This window comes from Macaca nemestrina, chromosome 1, assembly GCF_043159975.1.
Source record: "Macaca nemestrina isolate mMacNem1 chromosome 1, mMacNem.hap1, whole genome shotgun sequence".
NCBI classification, from domain to species: domain Eukaryota; kingdom Metazoa; phylum Chordata; class Mammalia; order Primates; family Cercopithecidae; genus Macaca; species Macaca nemestrina.
This window is the reverse complement of record NC_092125.1, coordinates 209,281,332-209,304,174: the sequence shown is the minus strand read 5'-3', so window position 1 is coordinate 209,304,174 and position 22,843 is coordinate 209,281,332. Positions and strand designations below refer to the sequence as shown.

Here is a 22,843-nt window from a genome sequence, read left to right as displayed (position 1 = left end):
GCGTCAAAGGCAAAAACGAAGTCAGAGGCAGAAAAAAAAGGTGTTCCCCAGGCGATGAAAACTTTCCGGTAAGTTGTCTTGGAAAAGGCAACTCGGCGTAATAGAGGGAGTTGGGGAGGTGGCCGCTGCGGGAAAGGGCGATGAGTCCTGGGGTGCTGCAGCGGGGGAGTGGGTGGGAGGCGCCTCGGAGGGATGAGGTCACCTGGCACAGCACCAGTAGCAGCTGCAGAGGACGCGCAGGCGCTGCGGCGGGAGGCAGTGTCAGGCTCGGGCCCCTGGGGAATTCCTCCACACACACACACACACACACACACACACACACACACACACACACACACACACACACACACACACACACACACACACACACACACACACACACACACACACACACACACACACACACACACACACACACACACACACACACACACACACACACACACACACACACACACACACACACACACACCCCCCCCCCCAACCCCGCCGCGTCCCCCCGCCCACCGGCCCCCTGGAGAAGCGTACCCGGGTCCAGCCCGCCCGAGCCTGCGCTTTGTACCGCCCACCAAAGCCCCGCCCTCCGCACAGGCCACGCCTCCTACCAGCTTCGAGGCGTCTCAGTGGTCCTTTCGTCGGCTCCGGAGCGGTCCCACCGCCTTCCCCGCCCGAGGCCACGCCCCCGTGCTCCTGCCGCGTTATTTTCCCCTGAGTCCCAAGGCGCCGAGCCTTGGCCCCGCCTACAGCCCGAGGCCCCGCCCCCGGCGCCCCGCCCCGCCCCGCCGTTTGAAGCGGCTCGGGCTGCGGCTGCCTCAGAGTCGCGCGCGGGGCGTGGGGCGGTGCTGAGGAGCCGAAGCTGTGGCCAGCTCGACGCCGGACAGTCCAGCGAGCAGCGCGGCGGGAACCGGCAGCCGGAGCAGTCCCGGAGCAAGCAGCAGCAGCAGCCGTCGCTGTTGGCGGAGCCTAGCCGAGCCGACCATGGCGTTGTCGATGCCGCTGAATGGGCTGAAGGAGGAGGACAAAGAGCCCCTCATCGAGCTCTTCGTCAAGGTGAGCGCTCGCCTCGCGGTCCCGCCTGGCCGAGCCCCCGGCGCCCTCCTGGCTGCGGGAAGAGGCGTCCCGAGGCGCCCCCGCTCGGCGCCAGCACCCGTCCCGCTGCGGGCTCCCGCGTCCCAGGCCCATTGTCTGGGAGCCGCCGGCGCCTTCCCGCCTCCGAGGGCCCGTCGAGGGGTCCGGGGTGGGGACCCGGGCGGCGGCCACCGTCTCCAACCGCGCGGGCTCTGGCGGACGCCGGACCAGCGTCCCGCGCCCGGGTGGGTCGGGAAGAGCCCGCGGGCGGGACTTGCCTGCCCCGGGGCCCCAGCGCCGGGCGCGCGCGGGTCCTGTCACCACCCCCGCCCGGGCGCGGGGGCCCGGCCCCACCCGCTTCCCAGCGCTCGGCTCCGCCGTCGCCCGGAGCCCGACCTGCAGTCGGCCGCCCGATGAGCTTTCAAACGAACTTCTTTGAACGCTTTTTTGAAAAAACATTTGCTCCCCACTGATCTGAAACGGAAACTTTAATTTTCGATGCAATCTTAAACAAATTTTCTAACGAGCAGGTGCTCTTGGACCTTCGGAAAAGACCGAGATTCCTAACTTGTGTTTTTCTGTCTTGGGCATTTATTGGCTTTCTCGTTTCTCAAGCGCGGAGTGTTCTGTATGATGTAACAATTTTGGCTTCTCCCCCCGGCGTTGCTGCTTCGGGAAGGATTGTGTGTGCCCTTTTGTTTTGAAAGAAATTGAGGGAGAGAATTCTTGCTTGGGCTTTAAAGGGTTGGTTTTCCCTTCTCGTGTCTTCAGCTTTCATGTCCTGGAACTTATTTGCTTACACATACTACCCCTCTTCCTTTCCTTTTCTCTTTAATACTTTTCATTTTAGCCAAAGAGAGTCGAAGTTATAAACATCTGGATCCAGCTCCTTTCTTCAAAACTTAAACACTTTGAGATTCTTCCAGCGACTTAAAAAGCCAGGCTCATTCAGAGCTAGGCAACATACTGGAAAGTAAATGGTCATCTAGAACTATTGGGTTCTTTTTTCCCCCCGAGTTTTTACTTTAAAGAAAGGACATTTCAGGGTGTGTTTAAGAGATGGAGAAGGGCAGGGCGCGGTGGCTCACGCCTGCAATCGCAGCACTTTCGGAGGCCGAGGTGGGAGGATTACTTGAGTTCAAAAGTTCGAGTCCAGCCTGAACAAGATGGCGAAACCCCGTCTCTACAAAAAAATACAAAAATTAGCTGGGAGCGATGTTGCTTGCCTGTACTACTCTGGAAGGCTGCGGTGGGAGAGTCGCTTGAGCCCGGGAGGTCGAGGCTGCAGTGAGCCCACGTCGCACCACTGCACTCCAGCCTTGGAGACAGAACAAGACCCTGTCTCAAACAAAAGAGATGGAGAGAAGAAATAATCTGCAGTTACTTCTGCAGTCTTCAGTAATGATTGAAACAAAGTTTGCCTTAGGATTTTCTTTCAATTGTCAATTTTCGATTTTTTTTTTTTTTGGTCCAGGGAACTGAAACAGCAGACAGGTATAGAACCCCCAAAATATCAGAGTTTCGGTTACTTTGAGTGGCAGATACAGTACTTTGAGGTGCATAGAATGTAGGAAGGAACCTGAAATATAAGAAAGGAAGGAGGCTGGGCGCGGTGGCTCACGCCTGTAATCCCAGCACTTTGGGAGGCTGAGGCGGGCAGATCACGAGGTCAGGAGATCGAGACCATCCTGGCCAACATGGTGAAACCCCATCTCTACCAAAAATACAGAAATTAGCTGGGCGTGGTGGCGGGCACCTGTAGTCCCAGCTACTCGGGAGGCTGAGGCAGGAGAATTGCTTGAACCCGGGAGGCAGAGGGTGTGGTGAGCCGAGATTGTGCCACTGCACTGTAGCCTGGGCAACAGAGCAATACTCCATCTCAAAAAAAAAAAAAAAAAGAAAGGAAGGGTGGTGGGTGGAAAGCAGCATTGAGAAAGGAAACGAGTGGACCAGAGATGAGTTTAAAAATTTTTACTGAGGGCTGGGCGCAGTGGCTCACGCCTGCAATCCCAGCACTTTGGGAGGCCGAGGCTGGCGGATCACGAGGTCAGGAGATCGAGACCATGCTGGGTAACACGGTGAAACCCCGTTTCTACTAAAAATACAAAAAATGAGCCGAGCTTGGTGGCGGGCGCCTGTAATGCCAGCTATTCGGGAGGTTGAGGCAGGAGAATGGCGTGAGCCTTGGAGGCAGAGCCTGCAGTGAGCCGAGATTGCGCCACTGCACTGCAGCCTGGGGGACACAGCAAGACTCCGTCTCAAAAAAAAAAATTTTTTTTTACTGAGGAATAAGAAGGAATTTCCATAAACTAAAAAAAAGTGCATCATGAATAATCTGTACAACATGATACTCAATGGTGAAACTTTAGAACAGTGTTAAACTTAGAATAAGATAAAGCTACTATCGGGCCGGGCGAGGTGGCTCACAGCTGTAGCATTTTGGGAGGCTGAGATGGGGAGATCACTTGAGGCCAGGAGTTTGAGACCAGCCTGGCCAACAGGGTGAAACCCTATCTCTACTAAAAATGGAAAAATTAGGCGGGCGTGGTGGTGGGCCCAGCTACTCGGGAGGCTGAGGCATGAGAATCGCTGGAACCCGGAAGGCAAAGGTTGGAGTGAGCCGAGATCAAGCCACTGCACTCCAGCCTGGGTGACAGAGAGAGACTTAGTCTCAAAAAAAAAAAAAAAGATAAAGCTATTATCAGTTACGGCTCTATTCAGCATTCTATTGGAGGAGCTAATCAAAGAAGACAAGAAAAATGAAGTATCTGAATTAGGAAGAGATCAGTGCTTAATGCCCTGCTTACTATTAATTTCATCTTTCAGTGAGAATAGCAGAGGGGCGTGGTGCAGTTTTCCAAACTTGAGTCACTTGCATACCCTTTCTGTTTTTCATATTTGTGTTGTGAACCACTGAAAATCATCCTTCCTACCACTAGTTGTAAGCCTTTCTCATTGGGCTTGCTGGCAGAGAATCAGGGTTCAAGTCACAGTTTTTTACTCCTTGGTTGGGTTACCCTAGGTAGTTTGTTTTCACTTTTTAAGCCTTATTTACTTCATTTGTGAAATGTTTTCTGCTACCCAGTGATTCAACATAGCAGAACTTTGCACTGATATAGATAGGTTTGTTTGTTTGTTTGTTTGTTTTTGAGATGGTGTCTCACTCTGTTTCCCTGGCTGGAGTGCAGTGGCGCGACCTCGGCTCACTGCACCCTCTGCCTCCCGGGTCCAAGTGATTCTTCTGCCTTAGCCTCCCGAGGAGCTGGGATTACAGGCATGCACCACCACGCCTGGTTGATTTTTGTATTTTTAGTAGAGACCGGGTTTCACCATATTGGCCAGGCTGGTCTCAAACTCCTGACCTTCAGTGATGTGCCCGCCTTGGCCTCCCAAAGTGCTGGGATTACAGGCTTGAGCCTCTGTGCTTGGCCCCTAGACCAGTTTGTTCGAAAGGGAAAAAAAGGACAGGTAAAATGTGGTAAACGGCATTCTTGTTCTCTTCTCGAAACCTATGTGTGGGAAATGCAAATGGGGGAAATACCCTTGTAAATATAGTTATTTTGAAAGCAGTGGGCCGGGTGTGGTGGCTCACTCCTGTAATCCCAGCCATTTGAGAGGCGGAGGCGGGTGGATCACTTGAGGTTGAAACCAGCCTGGCCAACATGGCAAAACCCTATTTCTACTAAAAATACAAAAATTAGCCACACACAGTGGTGTATGGCTGTAATCCCAGCTATTAGAGAGACTGAGGCAGGAGAACTGCTTGAACCCTGGAGGTGGTGGTTGCAGTGAGCCGAGATGGTGCCACTGCACTCCAGCCTGGGCGACAGAGTGAGACTCCATCTCCAAAAAAAAAAAAAAAAAAAAAAAAGAAGTAGTGAGTGTGCAGAGGCTGTGGTTGTTCAGAGTGGTATGCTGAACGGTGTTAACCTGCCAAGAGGTATCTGAGTTTGTAGAAGAAAACTTTACAGTTGAAGCACATAGCATGTATAGAAATTAGAAATTTGGTGGTGGTACTAGGGGGAAGGCCAAGGGATGTAACGGGGCTTTGAGCCTACCTGTTTAGCACTGAGCTTTACATTTAAGAGTGAGAGATGAACACCTTCTCAAATAGTGTGACTGAACTCACAGCTACATTATCTTCCCTGTGAGTAGTTTTTGGAGTTGTCCGCCCATGAGCCCATTAACTGTCATCTATATAACAGCAGGATGGTTTTTTTGGTTTGTTTTTGTTTTGTTTTAATCTCAACATCTAGAGGATAGATAGGATGCCCTCCCAAAAGTAAAAAAGGCAGCTGGACTGTGATGGCTCACTCCTGTAATCCTAGCACTTTAGGAGGCCAAGGAGGATGAATCTCTTGAGTGCAGGAATTCTAGACCAGCCTGGGCAACATGGTGAAACCCTGTCTGTACAAAAACTGTTTAAAAGATTGTCAGGCACAGTGGCTCATGCCCGTCACCCCAGTACTTTGGAAAGCTGAGGCAGGCAGATCTCTTGGGCTCAGGAGTTTGAGACCAGCCTGGGCAACCTGGGCACCCTGTCTCTACAAAAAATACAAAAAATTGGCTGGGTGTGGTGATACATGCCTGTGGTCCCAGCTGAGGTGGGAGGATTTCTTTAGCCTGGGAAGTAGAGGTTGCTGTGAGCCGTGATCATGCCACTGCACTCCAGCTTGGGTGAGACCCTGTCTCTAAACAAGTAAATAAGTAAGTAACTAAGCTGGGCCTGGTGGCCCACGACCGTAGCCCTAGCCCTAGAGGCTGAGGGTGGGAGGATTGCTTGAGCCCAGGAATTCAAAGCTGCAGTGAGCTTGTGATCATGTGCCTGCACTCCAATCTGGGTGACAGAGCAAGACCCTATCTCAGGGAGAAAAAAAAAAAAGGCTTACAGTGGCAGTCATCCTCAACAGTGGAGATGCTCTCTGCTCCACCCAGAGGAGCCTGGTAGGTATATATATTTCCAGCTGGGAACCAGCAACAGATACGGTTTATTTCTTTTTTCTTTTTTTTTTTGAGACAGAGTCTCGCTCTGTCGCCCAGGCTGGAGTGCAGTGGCGCGATCTCAGCTCACTGCAAGCTCCGCCTCCCAGGTCCACGCCATTCTCCTGCCTCAGCCTCCCCAGTAGCTGTGACTACAGGCGCCTGCCACCATACCTGGCTAATTTTTTTGTATTTTTTCAGTAGAGACGGGGTTTCACCATGTTAGCCAGGATGTTCTTGTTCTCCTGAACTCGTGATCTGCCTGCCTCGGCCTCCCAAAGTGCTGGGATTACAGGCGTGAGCCACTGCATCCGGCCCAGATACGGTATATTTCTGACCTTTTAGCAAGGGCATAAGGTCCCTTATAATCTGACTACTGCCTGGGTTGGTCGGTCTTTCTTTCTTTCTTTCTTTCTTTCTTTCTTTCTTTCTTTCTTTCTTTCTTTCTTTCTTTTCTTTCTTTCTTTCCTTCCTTCCTTCCTCCCTCCCTCCCTCCCTCCCTCCCTCCCTCCTTCCTTCCTTCCTTCCTTCTTTCCCTCTTTCTTTCCTTCTCTCTCTCTCTCTCTCTCTCTGTCTCTCTCTCTGTCTTTCTCTCTTTCTCTCTCTCTTTCTTGACAGAGTTTCGCTCTTGTTGCCTCTCAGCCTCCTGAGTGGGACTATAGGCGTGCGCCACCATGCCTGGCTAATTTTGTATTTTTAGCAGAGACGGGGTTTCTCCATGTCGGTCAGCCTTGTCTCGAACTCCTGACCTCAGGTGATCTGCCCTCCTCGGCCTCCCAAAGTGCTAGGATTGCTGGCATGAGCCATCGCATCTGGCCTACTGCCTGGGTTTCTAATCCAATATGTCCAGTTACTAATTGTGTATCCGAGGATACATTACTTAAACCTCTCTGTGCCACATCTGCACAGTTGGGATATTAGTAGAACATTCCTATGGGTTAAATTAATATATGTAGTATGCAACAATCTTAGAACAATGTCTAGTACACAGTAAGCAAATAAATGCTAGTTGTGTTTAATTTTTGTATGAATATATATTTATATGCAGATCTCCCCTACTAGATAGACAGTAAATTCTTTGGGGATGGGGTGTGCATATGATTCAGAGTGCCTGCAACTTAAGAGGATGCCAAATGTTTGAAATGAGATTGCTCCCTTCTTTCAGAGAATTCTGTTTTCGAGCATTTTGTTGTCAATATATGTCTCTACCATGCTTTGGAATTAGAAACCACTTACTGAGATCCCGATGGTTGCAGTGTCAGAACATGGTTCTTCATCCTGTTTTCTCTAGCCTCCAATCTCCAAACCCAATGTAATTTTATCTACTCATGTTTTTTTTATCCATTATTTAATACTTCCAGTTTTTTTTGTTTTGTTTTGTTTTGTTTTTTTTGAGATGGAGTCTCACACTGTTACCTGGGCTGGAGTGCAGTGGCACAATCTTGGCTCACTGCAACCTCTGCCTCCTGAGTTCAAGCGATTCTCCTGCCGCAGACTCCCGAGTAGCTGGGATTGCAGGCGCCTGCCACCGTGGCCAGCTAATTTCTTGTATTTTTGGTAGAGATGGGGAGCTAATTTGTACTTTTAGTAGAGACAGGGTTTCACTATGTTGGCCAGGCTGGTCTTGAACTCCTGACCTAGTGATCCGCCTTCTTCGGGCTCCCAAAGTGCTGGGATTACAGGCATGAGCCACCGCACCAGTCTTTTATATATTTACTAGTGTTTCTTGTTGGCTATGTCCAGAATTTGGGGAACCAAGATTTTTGTTTGGGTAAAACTAAATACCAACTTTTGAACCACAAGTGAGAGTAGTAGAGACGGGGTTTCTCCATCCAGCCTGGCCAACATGGTGAAACCCCATCTCTACTAAAAATACAAAAATTAGCCAGGCGTGGTGGCGGCTGCCTGTAATCCCAGCTACTCGGGAGGCTGAGGCAGGAGAATCGCTTGAACCCGGGAGGCAGAGGTTGCAGTGAGCCGAGATCGTGCCATTGCACTCCAGCCTGAGGGACAAGAGCAAGACTCTGTCTCAAAAACAACCAAACCAGAAAACAGAAATTAATCCCTTTGCAGAGTTCAGTTTTATGGGCTGGAATTTTATGGGCTGGAATAAACTTGTTGCCATGCCACTGTGAATTGGGACGGCAAGTAGTCACCAAGCTGCTGGGATTGGGGTGGTGGTTGTAAAAAGTTAATCTGGTGCAGAGTGGCATAACACATAAGAGTCTGTTTCTTTTGAGATATTTGGCAGAGGTTCCTAATGTGCATGGACTCTGGAGCCAGACTGCTTGACTTGAATCTGGCTTCTAGTGTGTCAGGCAAGTTTTTAAGCTCTCAGTGCTTCAGTTTCCTAACTTCTAATATCAGGATAATAATAATAATAATAACAGTTTTATATGGTTACTGAGGAGATTAAAACTGTTAATCTGTGCATATTAGTTAGGGTAGTTTAAGTTGCTGTAATAAGTTATCTCCCCACAAACAATGGTTCAAATAAGATGGAAATTTATTTCTTACCCTTCAGTCCAGGAGAATGTCTTCGATGTTAGGGTGGCTTTCCTCCTCACAGTCATTAAGGGACCTGGGCTCTTTCTAGCTTATTTGTCCACTAACGCCCAGAGCATTGTCCTCTTCTGAGTTGTCGAAGTTGGTGGCTGACAAGTACTGTCTGCTGCCAGTGGGGGGTGGAAAATATGGAGGAAGCACATCTTGAGGGCTGCAGCTCAGAAGTTCTACCTGTTACTTCTGGTCACATTCTACTGGAGAGAACTTAGTCACATAGCTTCATCTGTAAGAGAGGCTGGCAAGTGTGGTTTAACCGTATACCATCCTATGTAAAGCTTTAGGAAGAGTGCTTGACACAGAGTAAAACACCTTTTGTCATCGATAATAGTATATTATTTTTAAATGTAGGCTCTGTTAGTAGGATCAGGGGGTTCTGTAAATCCTTGAAATTACAGTAAAAATTATAATGTGAGGCTTTTTTTCTGGAAATTCCTAAACCAAGGCTAAGAACCACTGTTTTAAAAGAAGTAAATAGTGGAATCCTTAGTGTCAAGAATACTTTGTATAAGCAAGGTATAAAAGAAGGGCTTGGCCTAGATCACTAAGGTCTCTTCTAGTTATTATTAACTATGACTTAAAGAATGTACCGGCATGAACTAAGTGCTAATACTGAGTTAAGTACTATGGAAGATGTAAGAAATTATTAAACAGTTAATTTCTTACTGTTTACAAATTTTATTGGAAAGAAAACAACACAAGATGGTCCATGCTTAAAGAGTCAAGTGTGGCTCACATTAAGTTGGGCTAGGAGATATGGGGAAAGATGGAAGGAGGCTTAAACTTGACCTTGAAAAAAGGAGGTGAATAGGTGGGTTCGGAATAGCCAAGAATGGGAATGTGAGTTTTGACATCATTTGGAAACTCCTCATGCAGGAAACAATTGGTAGATTGATACGTAAGAAGGAACCAGGAGTGATTCAGATCCGTAGTGCCAGGGAGACAGGTTATTTAAAAGTTGAAGAAGAGACTTTTAAAACCTAACTTGGGTTTTTGTTAATGTATACATTGTCCTAGCCTTTTTCATTCTCCCCATACTTTCCTATTTTTTTGGATTGCTGTGTATTCAATAGCTTTTCAGTGGCACTTGGAAAGGTGCAAATGGATTGTACAGATGGACTGTTTGACAGTTTAAAGTGGGAATTCTTTATATTTTGTTTCAAGGGCAGGCTTCAGACCTCCCCCCATCTTTGTTTTTTCAAACAGAAAAAATGAAATAAATTTTCTATAGGAAACAATGCTGAAAACTTTGTTCTAGTAATTAACAAAAACTAACTCAATATTCAGACAATATTACCTTGAATCTAAATTTGCCATTCATTTGAGGTTTCTGGGGGCGGGGGGTGAATTCAGGAGACAGAAATGAATGTAAAGTATGAAGTTAATGAAAACCTATTATTGTAACTTTTTGCCTGAGCTGTTCCTGAAGACCTAACAATGCTGCTTTTGGCAAAGGCCAAAGTTGATGATTTTGGTTTAATGTAAAAACCTGTGAGAAAGGAGCCTAGAATGGGGAAAACGCAGGAGGCTTTGAGCCTAGGAGACCGAGCACATGAAAAGCTTAACACAGTATGAATAATGATAGGAAAGAGGCAATTGGGAGAAGAACCTGGCTGTCACGAAAAGTCACAGTTGGTTTGGGAAGATGCCTGCAGAGGTGCCTAGAAGCCAGTAAGGAAGGATGGTGAGCCATCTTTTCCCGCTTCCTGTTTCATTAGAGCTGTGGAGCCTCAGTGTTCTGATGTCTCCTGAATAGGAAATTGTGAGTCCATAAAAGGAAAATGTGTTAGGCAGGATGGGAAGTGTGATTAAGGCATGAGTTAAGATTTTGGTCAAGTAGAGGAGTAAGCTAGGATGGGTTTGCCCATTTTAGATGCTTGTGTAGAGAATGGAAGGGACTTTCTGAAGGAAAGTAACATTAGGTCATGGTTACCTATTGTCCAAGGATGATTTAAGACATATAAATGTAATTTAGGGCATCAGCTGGTGAATTTTCTTGTGGCTTTTAATTATATTGTTTATTTTGAGACTTGCCTCTTATCTCTCAGTGGTCAGTTCCAGATATTGGTATAAGATATAAGAAATAACAATCATAGACTTGCTGCAGTGGCTCACACCTGTAATCCCAGCACTTTGGGAGACTGAGGTGGGCGGATCACCCGAGGTTAGGAGTTTGAGGCCAGCCTGGCCAACATGGTGAATCCCTGTGTCTACCAAAAATACAAAAATTAGCTGGGCGTGGTTGTGGGAACCCATAATCCCAGCTACTTGGGAGGCTGAGGCAGGAGAATTGCTTGAACCCAGGAGGCGAAGGTTGCAGTGAGTTGAGATTGTGCCACTGCACTCCAGCCTGGGCGACAGAGAAAGATTCCATCTCAAAAATAAAATAAAATAAAATAAAATTATAGCCTGGGCAAAATAGTGAGACCTCATCTCTATAAAAACTAAATTTTTGTATTTTTAGTAGAGATGAGGTTTCACCATGTTGGTCAGGCTTGTCTTGAACTCCTGACCTCATGATCTGCCCGCCCCGGCCTCCCAAAGTGCTGAGATTACAGGTGTGAGCCACCACTCCCGGCCCCGTGTCTACTAAAAATACAAAAATTAGCTGGGCATGGTGGTACACGCCTGTAATCCCAGCTACTCAGGAGGCTGAGGCGGGAGAATCTCTTGAACCTGGGAGACAGAGGTTGCAGTGAGCCGAGATCACACCACTGCACTTCAGCCTGGGTGACAGAGTAAGACTCTGTCTCAAAAAAAAAAAAAAAAGTCTGGTCTGGTAGTGGTAGTGAGTACCTCTGGACCTAGCTTTGGCAGGCTGAGGCCGGAGGATCACTTGAGTCGAGAAGTTTGAGGCTGCAGTGACCTATGATTGTGCCACTGCACTCTGGCCTGGGTGACAGATGGAGATCCTGTCTCTTTAAAAAGAAAAGAAAAGAAAAGAACTATCCATATAATTAGCCTTATATGGTTTCTTTTTTTTTTCCTTTATTTAAAATAAAACCACAAAAACAAAATTAAAGAAAAAAAGGCAGGATAATGTATTAGTCTAATTTATGAAAGTGACAACTTAATGCAGATAAATAATACCGTATTTGGAAATTGTATCAAATGTAGACTAGGAGTATCTTAAATTTTAACATTATTATTATTATTATTTTTTGAGACGGAGTTTTGCTCTTGTTGCCCAGACTGAGTTTTGCTCTTGTTGCCCAGACTGGAGTGCAGTGGTGTGATCTCGGCTCACCGCAACCTCCGCCTCCCAGTTTCAAGCGATTCTCCTGCCTCAGTCTCCTGAGTAGCTGGGACTATAGGCATGTGCCACCACACCCAGCTAATTTTTTATATTTTTTAGTAGAGACGGGATTTCACCATGTTGGCCAGGATGGTCTCGATCTCTTGACCTCGGGATCCGCCTGCCTTAGCCTCCTAAAGTGCTGGGATTATAGGTGTGAGCCACCGCACTCGGCTAACATTAATGTTTTGAGTAAGTAACTATTAGAACTAGGGCCAGGAATGGACTTGAGTGCAACATGCATATATTTTGTACCTTTAAGCATCCTTTTGTAGGTGTCTTTGCTTTTCTTGAAGTTGAAATACAAGCTGCTTCTTGGAGCTGAAATAAGCTAGGAATATGACAGGTTTTCTTTTTCTTTTTTTGTAACAAAATTATTACTTCCAACTTACATGTGAATAACTCATTCTTATGAAAAGATTTAGTTCTTATTATAATAGAGTTGTAAAAATGTCAGTCACATGTAATAACTTAAGTATTGAATTTTACCACTGTGCAGCATAGCTATTTATTTGTGTATGTGGGAGAAGAAAATAGAGAATCTGAAGAAATATTGGCGAATACAAAACCAAATAATCAGATGAAAGCTGAGGTAATTAAGAACTTTTTTTTTTTTTGAAATGGAGTCTCACTGTGTCGCCCAGGCTGGAGTGCAGTGGCGTGATCTTGGCTCACTGCAACCTCTGCCTCCCGGGTTCAAGCGATTCTCCTGCCTCAACCTCCTGGGTAGCTGGGGTTATAGACGCCCACCACCATGCCTGGCTAGTTTTTTTTTTTTTTTTGAGACGGAGTTTCACTCTTGTTTCCCAGGCTAGAGTGCAATGGCTTGATCTCTGCTCACCACAACCTCCACCTCCCAGGTTCAAGTGATTCTCGTGCCTTAGCCTCCCAAGTAGCTGAGATGACAGACATGCACCACCACACCCGGCTAATTTTGTATTTTTAGTAGAGATGGGGTTTTTCCATTTTGGTCAGGCTGGTCTTGAACTCCCGACCTCAGGTGATCCGCCCACCTCAGCCTCCCAAAGTGCTAGGATTACAGGCGTGAGTCACCGTGCCCGGCCTAGTTTTTGTATTTTTAGTAGAGATGGGGTTTCACCATGTTGGGCAGGCTGGTCTTGAACTCTTGACCTCAGGTGATCTGCCTGCCTTGGCCTCCCAAAGTGCTGGGATTACAGGCATGAGCCACTGCACTTGGCCTTAAGAACTTCTAAGGATTTGTAAATTCTCTGCATGTTTTCTTCTGCTAACAACCAGTTACTTTATTTTGGAAGTAGAGAACAGGTGGTGGATTATAAGACTGAATATTCATTAAAAACTAAAGGTGGGCCAGGCGTGGTGGCACACGCCTGTAACCCCAGCACTTTGAGAGGCTGGGGCAGGATGATCATTTGAGCCCAGGAGCTCGAGACCAGCCTGAGCAACACAGTGAGACAGTGAGGCCCTGTCTCTACAAAAAAACTAAAGGTGAACCAAACTAGATTATTGTGCTACCTAGGAAAATGGAAAAAGTGGTAGCTGTGAAAACAGACTAATCAGGAAAAAAAGAAGGTGATTAGACTTAAGAAATTAAATTTAGGCCTTGACCATAACAGCACCCAAGACTGAAATGAAATTTTTTCTTTTTCTTTCCTTCTTTTATCTTTTCTCTTCCTTCCTTCCTTCCTTCCTTCCTTCCTTCCTTCCTTCCTTCCTTCCTTCCTTCCTTCCCTTCCCTTTCTTTTCTCTTTTCTTTTCTCTTTTCTTTTCTTTTCTTTTCTTTTCTTTTCTTTTCTTTTCTTTTCTTTTCTTTTCTTTTCTTTTCTTTTCTTTTCTTTTCTTTTCTTTTCTCTTCCTTCCTTCCTTCCTTCCTTCCTTCCTTCCTTCCTTCCTTCCTTCCTTCCTTCCTTCCTTCCTTCCTTCCTTCCTTCCTTCTTTCTTTCTTTCTTTCTTTCTCTCTCTCTTTCTCTCTCTCTCTTTCTTTCTTTCTGGCACAGTCTTGCTCTGTGGCCCAGGCTGGTACAGTCACAGCTCACTGCAACCCCAATCTCCTGGGCTCAAGTGATCCTCTTGCCTCAGCCTTCCAAGTAGCTGGGACCACAGGCACGTGCCACTATGCCTGGCTGCTTTTTGTAGAAATGGGGTTTCTCAGTGTTGCCCAGGCTGGTCTCAAACTCCAGGACTCAAGCAATTCTCCCGCCTCAGCCTCTCAAAGTGCTGGGATTATAGGCATGAGCCACTGTGCCCAGCCCTATTTAGCCTTTCTCTGTTTTAGTTTAAATATTGGTCCTAAGTTTGAAAAGGTAATGTCATTTCCTTTCTGCTTTCTAGTATATTCATTGTGTGTATTATGCTCTTTTTAAAAAAGCGTCTTTTTTCCAGTTATAAAAGCTATATGTATTTACTCTAGACAACTTAGAAAACAATAGAAAAGCATAAATAAAGTAAAAATTACTTATAACCCCTTGACTAGAAATAGTTGCTATTGTATGTCCTAGTCTTTTTTTTTTCTTCTTCTTCTTCTTTCTCTCCGGCTAGAATGCAGTGGTGCAATCTCAGCTCACTGCAACCTCTGCCTCACGGGTTCGAGTGATTCTCCTGCCTCAGCCTCCCAAGTAGCTGGGATTACAGGCGCCTGCCACCACACCTGGATAATTTTTTTTTTTGAGGCAGAGTCTCACTCTGTCGCCCAGGCTGGAGTGCAATGGTGCAATCTTGGCTCACTGCAACCTCCACCTCCTGCTTCAAGCGATTCTCTTGCCTCAGCCTCTCAAGTAGCTGGGATTAGAGACATGCACCACCATACCTGGCTTATTTTTGTATTTTTAGTAGAGACAGGGTTTTGCCATTGTTCGCCAGGCTGATCTTGAACTCCTAACCTCTGGTGATCTGCCCACCTTGGTCTCCCAAAGTGCTGGGATTACAGGCATGAGCCACCGTGCCTGGCCCTTAGTCTTTTTTTATAAGCTTGCATGAATTATTTATTTATTTATTTTTATTTTTGCTTGCATGAATTATTAATGAGAATTTATATATAATATTTTAAGGCTGTTCATGACAGAATACTTGAATGAGTGAAGAATGAGGGCTGATCTGATATGTAATGTGTGTTGAATTAAGTAAGTTGGTTTAAAGAAAATTTATTTAGGTTTTATAAAAGAAACTCAGATTTTGCCTATATCTTCCTTAGAACATTTGATCTTTGGTGGAAGAAAGCATGTCATGAAAGTATGACATGAAATGTGCCATCACCTAGAATGGATATTGATTAAATGGTTTGAAGGTAGATCCTCCTCTTGTGCTCTTTAGGAGAAATCTATTCTAAAAATGAAAGTTATTTTTCAGTATTAATTTCTTCCTTCAATATCTATGTAGTAGGCAAGATATGTCCATTTTATAGTTCAAGTATAAGAAACCAGTCTTTGCCTAGGAACAGTTGAGCCACAGTATTGGGAATCATAATAGAAGCAAACATCAATTGAATACTTTCCATGTAGTAAGTGCTGGAGAGGTAAAGGAGTAAGAATGAGCCCCTTGTCTTCAAGGAGCTCTCAGTATAACCAAGTAGACAGTCAGATGGTGAGTAAATGAGCCATGGCCGATGGTGGTAGGTTCTTAGCACCTTTTTTTTCCTATACAATACAGTGACTTTTTTTTTGTCTCATGTACTTTTTTATTCTAGCTGAATTAAAAGCTTAAGAAATGATTTAAGTGGGAAATTAAATGAGATAATTGATTTAGAGATGAGTTAAATGTTTGTGTTGTATTCTAACAGTTTAAGGGTTGTTAGTATTACTGAATCTATTACACTGCTTATTATCAGTTGTTTAAAGAAACTTTTGATCAGGCATGGTGACGCAAAAACACGAAAATTAGCCGGGTGTGGTGGTGTGTGCCTGTATTCCCAGCTACTTAGGGGCTGAGGCAGGAGGATCACCTGAACCTTGGGAGGTCGAGGCCACAGTGAGTAGTAATCCGTAATCATGTCACTGCACTCCAGCCTGGGCCACAGAGTGAGACGGTGTCTCAAAAAAAAAAAAAAAAAAACCAAACCAAAACAAACTTTTACCTTTTCCCTCAATAATTAGTTGCATGTTTTATCTGCTAATTTTGATCTATCTAAAATAAAAATGGATACTTCTTGCCTCAAATTTTAAGTAGGGGCCAGGTGCGGTGGCTCATGCCTGTAATCCCAGCACTTTGGGAGGCTGAGACTGGTGGATCACTTGAGAGCAGCCTGGCCAACATGGGGAAACCCTGTCTCTACTAAGACTACAAAAAATAAGCTGGGCGTGGTGGCGGGTGCCTGTAATCTCAGCTACTTAGAGTTGCATCTTAAGATGAGTAGCCTGACTCTGTGGCAAATGAATTGAAGGGAGGCAAGAGTGGCAATAAAGACAACTATCTGGAGGCTGTTGCAATCAAGAAAGGTGATGGTGGCTTGGATTAGGGAGGTGATGGAGAGAAGAGAATGGATTTGAGGTAGATTTTGGAAGTGGTGTCAATAGGAAGATGTTTAAGAAGGAGGTATGTGAGAGAGAAAAGTGTGAGAAATGACTTGGGTTTGTAATTAGAGTCACTGGTCAAGAGTTGCCATTCATGGAGAGGGAGGAGGAGCAGACAGAGTTCAAGTTTTGACTTGTTGAGTATAAGATGGCTGAGATGTCTAGTGGAGATGTTGGTAGAAAGTTGGATATACAGATCTGTTCAGAAAGAAGCTGGGCAAGGTGGAGACATTTGGGACTTGATGACATATATATATGCCATAGTTGATGATATACATATATGTATATATGACATACACACACATATAATATTTGGTATTTAAAGTGGTAGCTCACACCTATAATCCCAGCACCATGGAAGGCTGAGGTGGAAGAATTGCTTGAGGCCAGGAGTTTTTGACCAGTCTGGGCAACATAGCAAGACCCCATCCCTGCAAAAATAAGAATAAAAAATTAGCTGGGCATGATGTCACATGCCTATAGTCCTAGTTACTTCAGGAGGCTGAGGCAGGAATGATGACTTGAACCCAGGAGTTAGAGGCTACAGTGCCACTGCACTGCCGGATGATAGAGTGAGACTCTGTCTCTAAAGAAAAAAACAAGTGTATGAGATCATTCTGTGGATGAGTAAAGAGTAAGGAAATGCCTAGAAGCAAGTTCTGAGGAACTCTCAACACTTAGGGGTTGGGTAATGGAGGAGAAGCTAGACAAGGAGAACAAAGAGGAACTGTGGGAGAACAGTAGTGAGTGGTGAGAGGAAAACTACTCGAGTGAGATAGGAGGAAGCTAGGAGAGGTTTGTAAGGAGGGAGTGACCAGTTGTGTCAAGCTGAGTGTTTGTTGGATTTAACACCCTGGAAGTTACCTGCATCCTTAGTAGTAGCAGCTTTGGTGGAGTAGTGGTGGTGGGGAAGTCATAATACAGCGGGTAGAAGAATGAAATAGGAAGTAAGAAACTGGAGTCGGTGTGTAAAGTCAACTCTAACAAGAAACTTGGCTATGTAGAAGAGAGGTTGATAGCTGTAAAAGGGGATATATATGAAGGGAAGGCTTTAAAAAGTGTGATCTGTAAGAGCTGGGTTGAATGCTGATCTATTAGAGGAAGAGGTGGAAAATTAAACAGAGACATGGTTTAATGGATGTCCTTCAAGGAATCTCCCAAATGGCCACCTATTCCACTAGGTCCCCCTCAGTGGTATGTATTGCTTCTTTGTATGAATTTTCATACAGCCTTCCCCCCTACTTCTTTACTTGAGGCCAAGTAAACTCTGTGAGGAAGAGATTTTGTTCTTCATCTTTGTATAGGCCAGACTGTCCAACACTATGTTTTTTGAAAAACCAGCTAAGACGGTTCCTCCGTTTCCTTACTCCCACACTCTGCAAGTGCAAAAACCATTTTGTTGCTCTCTACTAAAGAAAGAATTGGCCGGGCATGCTGGCTCACTCCTGTAATCCCAGCACTTTGGGAGGCTGTGGCGGGCAGATCACCTGAAGTCAGGAGTTCGAGACCAGCCTGACTAATATGGAGAAACCCTGTCTCTACTAAAAATACAAAAATTAGCCGGGCGTTGTGACGCATGCTTGTAGTCCCAGCTACTTGGGAGACTGAGGCAGGAGAATCGCCTGAACACCTGGGAGTCGGAGGTTACAGTGAATTGAAATCGTGCCACTGCTCTCCAACCTGGGCAACAGAGCAAAACTCCGTCTCAAAAAAAAAAAAAAAAAAAAAAAAAAAAGTTCAAATCTATAGTCTGGCATTCAAGTCTATGGCTTTCATAGTCTAGCTTCAACTAATTGAACAAATTTATCTCCTACTTCTCCCGGGTCTCACAGTCCAGCTAAATCGAACTCTTTGTTTCTATGTGAGCTATCTTGTTTCCCTGAAGCAACCTTTCCCATCTCTTCCATTCCCAATTGTTTAAACTCTCTATAATCCTGTAAATCTCCATTTAAATGTGTCTCCCTTTGTTAATCTTTCAAGATTCATATTTCATGCCTCTTACGTGACTCTTCTGTTACCTATTTTGTTGATAGTTTTGCATGTATGTCTTATCTTTGCTATAATAAACTAAGCTCCAGGAGGGCAGATTCCTTGTCTTATTCATCTTTGCATCCACCACAATATTTAGTAGATTGTCTGCCTCATAATAGGCATTCAGTAAATCTTATTGAATGAGTAAATACCTTAAGTATAGTTGATAGACCTTAACCTACTGCTAGTAAATTATAGTTGGCTAAAAATATTATTTATAAGTGCTGTGCTTTGGAAAAAGATCATCTGCTTAGCAGCACTATTTGGTGGGTAGTTGGTGGAAAGCAAAGCATGGACTGGTTGAAATTGCCGGCTATAGCATTCCACCAAATTTGGTTATGTCACTAAACACAGATGATTTGGTATAGATTTGGAGGGGAAAGTGTTACCTTATTAGTTGTTAAGTCAGTATTTGTCAGAAGCCTTCCACTCACTTTTTCTGGTGTGACGGTACTTCGTTTGAAAAGATTCCAGTTCATAGTGGTAGAACCTTTTACTCTAGACTTTTAAGTATGGGGCAGTACCGCTTACATTATATAAGCTTTTTTTTTTCTTTTTTTTTCCCCTGGAGACGGAGTCTTGCTTTGTTGACCAGGCTGGAGTGCAGTGGCACCTTCTTGGCTCACTGCAACCTCCTCCTCCCAGGTTCAAGCAGTTCTGTCTCAGCCTCCCAAGTAGCTGAAATTGTAATTCCAGCATGTGACATGACGCCTGCCTAGTTTTTGTCTTTTTCTTTTTTCTTTTTTTAACTAGAGATGGGGTTTCACCATGTTGGCCAGGCTGGTCCTGAACTCCTGACCTCAGGTGATCCGCCCACCTCAGTCTCCCAAAGTGCTGGGATTGCAGGTGTAAGCCATAGCACCCAGCTGTTAGAATATCTTCTAAGTCAAAAGCTGTGTATTAAGAATTTTCTCCTGAAGCATGTACACAGTTAGGCTTTGCAAGAGAAACTCTCCATAAGATAAACATATTGTGTATTTTTTCTCTAAAGCTGGAACTAACAGCGGTCTTCCTCATAAATAAAATGAAGTTCAAGCCTGAATAACATCTGCCCTTAAACATTTAATTTGATGTATTAAAATTTTTTTCAGCCAGGTGTAGTGGCTCACACTTGTAATCCTAGCACTTTGGGAGGCGAGGCAGGTGGATTGCTTGAGCCCAGGAGTTCGAGACCAGCCTGGACAACATGGAGAAACCCTGTCTCCATAAAAAATGCAAAAATTAGCTGTGTATTGAGGCACACACCTATGGTCCCAGCTACTTGGGAGGCTGAGGTGGGAGGATTGCTTGAGCCTGGGAGGCAAAGGTTGCAGTGAGCCAAGATGGCGCTACTGTACTCCACCCTGGGCAACAGGGCAAGACCCTATCTCAAGGGGAAAAAAAAAATTCATACTCTGGTATCTTCTGGCATTTCACAGATTTTGTATTGTTGCTTTCTTCTTTTATTACTGGCAGATATCCCTTTAAATGTGGTGGTAAGAAGGCTCTCATTCTAGGACATCTGGATTTCTGCCAAAATTGATTTTTTTTGTCTTTTATTAAAAATAATCTCTCAAGCAAATTTGAGACTCACCACTAAAACCTTAAATTCCTTTTTATTTACTTTGTGTTTTAACTCTCTCACTGCAGGTTTTTGTTGTTGTTGTTTGTTTTTTGGTAAATAGAGAGACTACAAATTTAAAAAATCTTTCATTAAACATGTCTTTACTAAGTGCCTACTAGGAACTGCTGTAAGCTCTGGGAAGCAAGAAAATGTACCCTCAGGTGTCAGTAATGAAGGAGCTATAAGGAAGGCGCACTATACACCATTATCTTAGATGGGATAATATTTTCCGCTGGAGTTATTGTAACTCACTGGGAGGCCTTTTCACTTCTAGGAAGACCTGGTTTTCCTATATTTATAATAGATATTGTTCCCATTGACTTTGTTTTCTGTTGGATTTCTTAAATGCGTGGAAAAGTATTTCATATTTAATTGAACTAATATATACACTTATGGAGTGCTTTCTATGTGCCAGGCACTGTGTTAACTACATTACATCTATTAAATATTAACTCATTTGATTGTTACTCAATAAAATGTTTGCTGAAGGAATATATAGAAGCTTTTATTTTTTCCGTGCACAGCCTTGATTTCAGAGGAGGTTGGGAGGAAAAGAAGAAATAAAAGATCACATAATTGGGAAAAAGCAAATGCCTAGCAAGAAGCCAGAGAAATAGGCCGAGAGGGTGATGCAAATGACTGGGCTCAGTTCATATTTTAGATTGAAATAAACAGATTTACTTGTTTTTCCTTGCAAAGTAAAAAAGATTTAAGGGAGAGTCTGCCACTCTGTTTTGACCCTGAGAATGTGGCTTGATAGCCATTATGATTAAGAGTGTTGGGAGCAGCTATTGTCCTGATGACTCAGCAGGAACCCCTGTGTTAGATTATACCGTTGCCTCAGTATTGCATGTAACAAGTTCTTAATATATTTTGACATATTTGAGATCATAGATCCCAAAATCAGAGCCAGGGATGATTGTTGACTTGAAGTGTCATTTGTATTTTTCTTTCCTTCTTTTTCTTTTTTCTTTTTTTTTTTTGAGACGGAGTCTCGCTCTGTCACCTAGGCTGGAGTGCAGTGACGCCATCTTGGCTCACTGCAGCCTCCACCTTCTGAGTTCAAGCAGTTCTCCTGCCTCAGCCTCCCAAGTAGCTGGGATTACAGGTGCCCACCATCATGCCCAGCTGATTTTTTAATGTATATATATAATTTTTTTTAACTGAGTTAACCATGTAATGTCAACAGACTCCAGACCCTGTAGCAGCTTAGAGTAGCTTGTCAGTCCCAGCCCATCCCTGTGTTCCTCACCTGCCCTTTCTCCCTGGCATGGGCACAGGTTTTCTTGTAGTTCTCATCAGGAAGAGAGGGCAGGGGAGCAGGTAGGCAGGGTCAAGAGAAGCAACCCAAGATGGATGAGAATTTGCTTCACTGCCAGAAGTTTGCAGTCATTTCTGTTTTGCTGCATTTTGTTAGCACTGTTCTTACTTCCTTTACTAATATACTCTTTTTCAAACCTTCCATTTCAGTTTTCCCTCCTTCTTCTTCTTGGTCTCAGTAGTACGAGACTGGGCAGAAGTGACCTCATCAGTCTGGGTCCTTTGGGTGTAGTCTTTCATCCACAAAAAAGATGCAGGGACTCCAAGGACAGAGATCCAAAGTCGCAGGATGGGGGGAAAAAGAGGTGGGGAGGAAGGAAGGAGAGGAGGAAAAAAAGTACCGGAGTCAGGGAGGATGTTTTAAGCTAGTATTGGGTAAAATGAAAGGCAAGGAGTCAGACACAGACACCATGGCCTGGAAAAGCTGTCATTCTCTAATCTAAAAGCTGTATCAAAACCGTTTTCATGTGTAAAGGCAGGGAAAATCTGAAGATATATTCCAAGTCAGCTCATAAAATGACACAATAGAAGTAAACTGTGTAGTAGGCCATGGACAGGATGCTAGAAAGACTTCACAGATGTTTCAGGTGTAGATCTTCTATCAGAGAGTCAGTAAATATTCCAGTGCAAGCTGGAATCTGGACCTATATGGTATCCAAGCAAGCAATTGCCTCTGTCACATCAGGATTCACAATGAAATTAGGCAGAGTCAAAGGAAACAGGCCACGACCTCCCCGCCAGGGAGATCTGCGGCTCCAGTCTCCCCGCCTGCCCACTTCCCTGTCCCCATTTCCCCTGCCAGTAGCTCGCCGAAAGCGTTCCCAGGCTGGTGGTTTCCTCCTTCCAGCCCAACGCGGGCTTTGGACTCAATTCAGCCCTCCAGACAGAGGCGGGTGGCCACAAGCCTGGGGCCCCCGGCCGGCAACCGAATTGGTGGGCGCGGCGTTGGCCCGGGCCGGTCCCGCCACTGAGGAGCCAGAGCTCCTCGGGGAGGGCGACCCCGCCAGCCCCGGTAAGCCGCCCCAACCGGAGCTGCCTGGCCACCGAGCCTACCTGCCGCACCTGGGCAGCGGCCCGGTCTGGGTCCCAGCCGCTGGCCACCTGCGCGGGCAGGCCGGAAGGAACAAAGGCGCTCCCAATATTTGTCTTTAATTTATTTTTTTTTTTTTTTTTTGGAGACGGAGTCTCGCTCTGTCTCCCGGGCTGGAGTTGCAGTGGCCGGATCTCAGCTCACTGCAAGCTCCGCCTCCCGGGTTCACGCCATTCTCCTGCCTCAGCCTCCCGAGTAGCTGGGACTACAGGCGCCGCCACCTCGCCCGGCTAGTTTTTTGTATTTTTTAGTAGAGACGGGGTTTCACCATGTTCACCAGGATGGTCTCGATCTCCTGACCTCGTGATCCACCCGTCTCGGCCTCCCAAAGTGCTGGGATTACAGGCTTGAGCCACCGCGCCCGGCTTGTCTTTAATTTAAAACAATTTTTTTTTCTTTTGAGATGGAGT

At 45.3% G+C, this 22,843-nt stretch overlaps 1 protein-coding gene across 2 annotated transcripts in view; it reads left to right on the top strand.

The window, feature by feature from the left end:
• The first annotated feature begins 837 nt into the window (after positions 1–837).
• LOC105494457 (chloride intracellular channel 4) overlaps positions 838–22,843 on the top strand; it is a 98,213-nt gene continuing 76,207 nt past the window's right edge. The window contains exon 1 of one of the 2 annotated variants that reach the window (XM_011762883.3): positions 838–1,050. In XM_011762883.3, coding sequence (XP_011761185.1) covers positions 979–1,050 — 72 coding nt within the window. In that variant the 5' untranslated portion in view covers positions 838–978. The remainder of the gene's footprint in view (positions 1,051–22,843) is intronic. The other variant, XM_011762884.3, reaches the window with a different exon arrangement.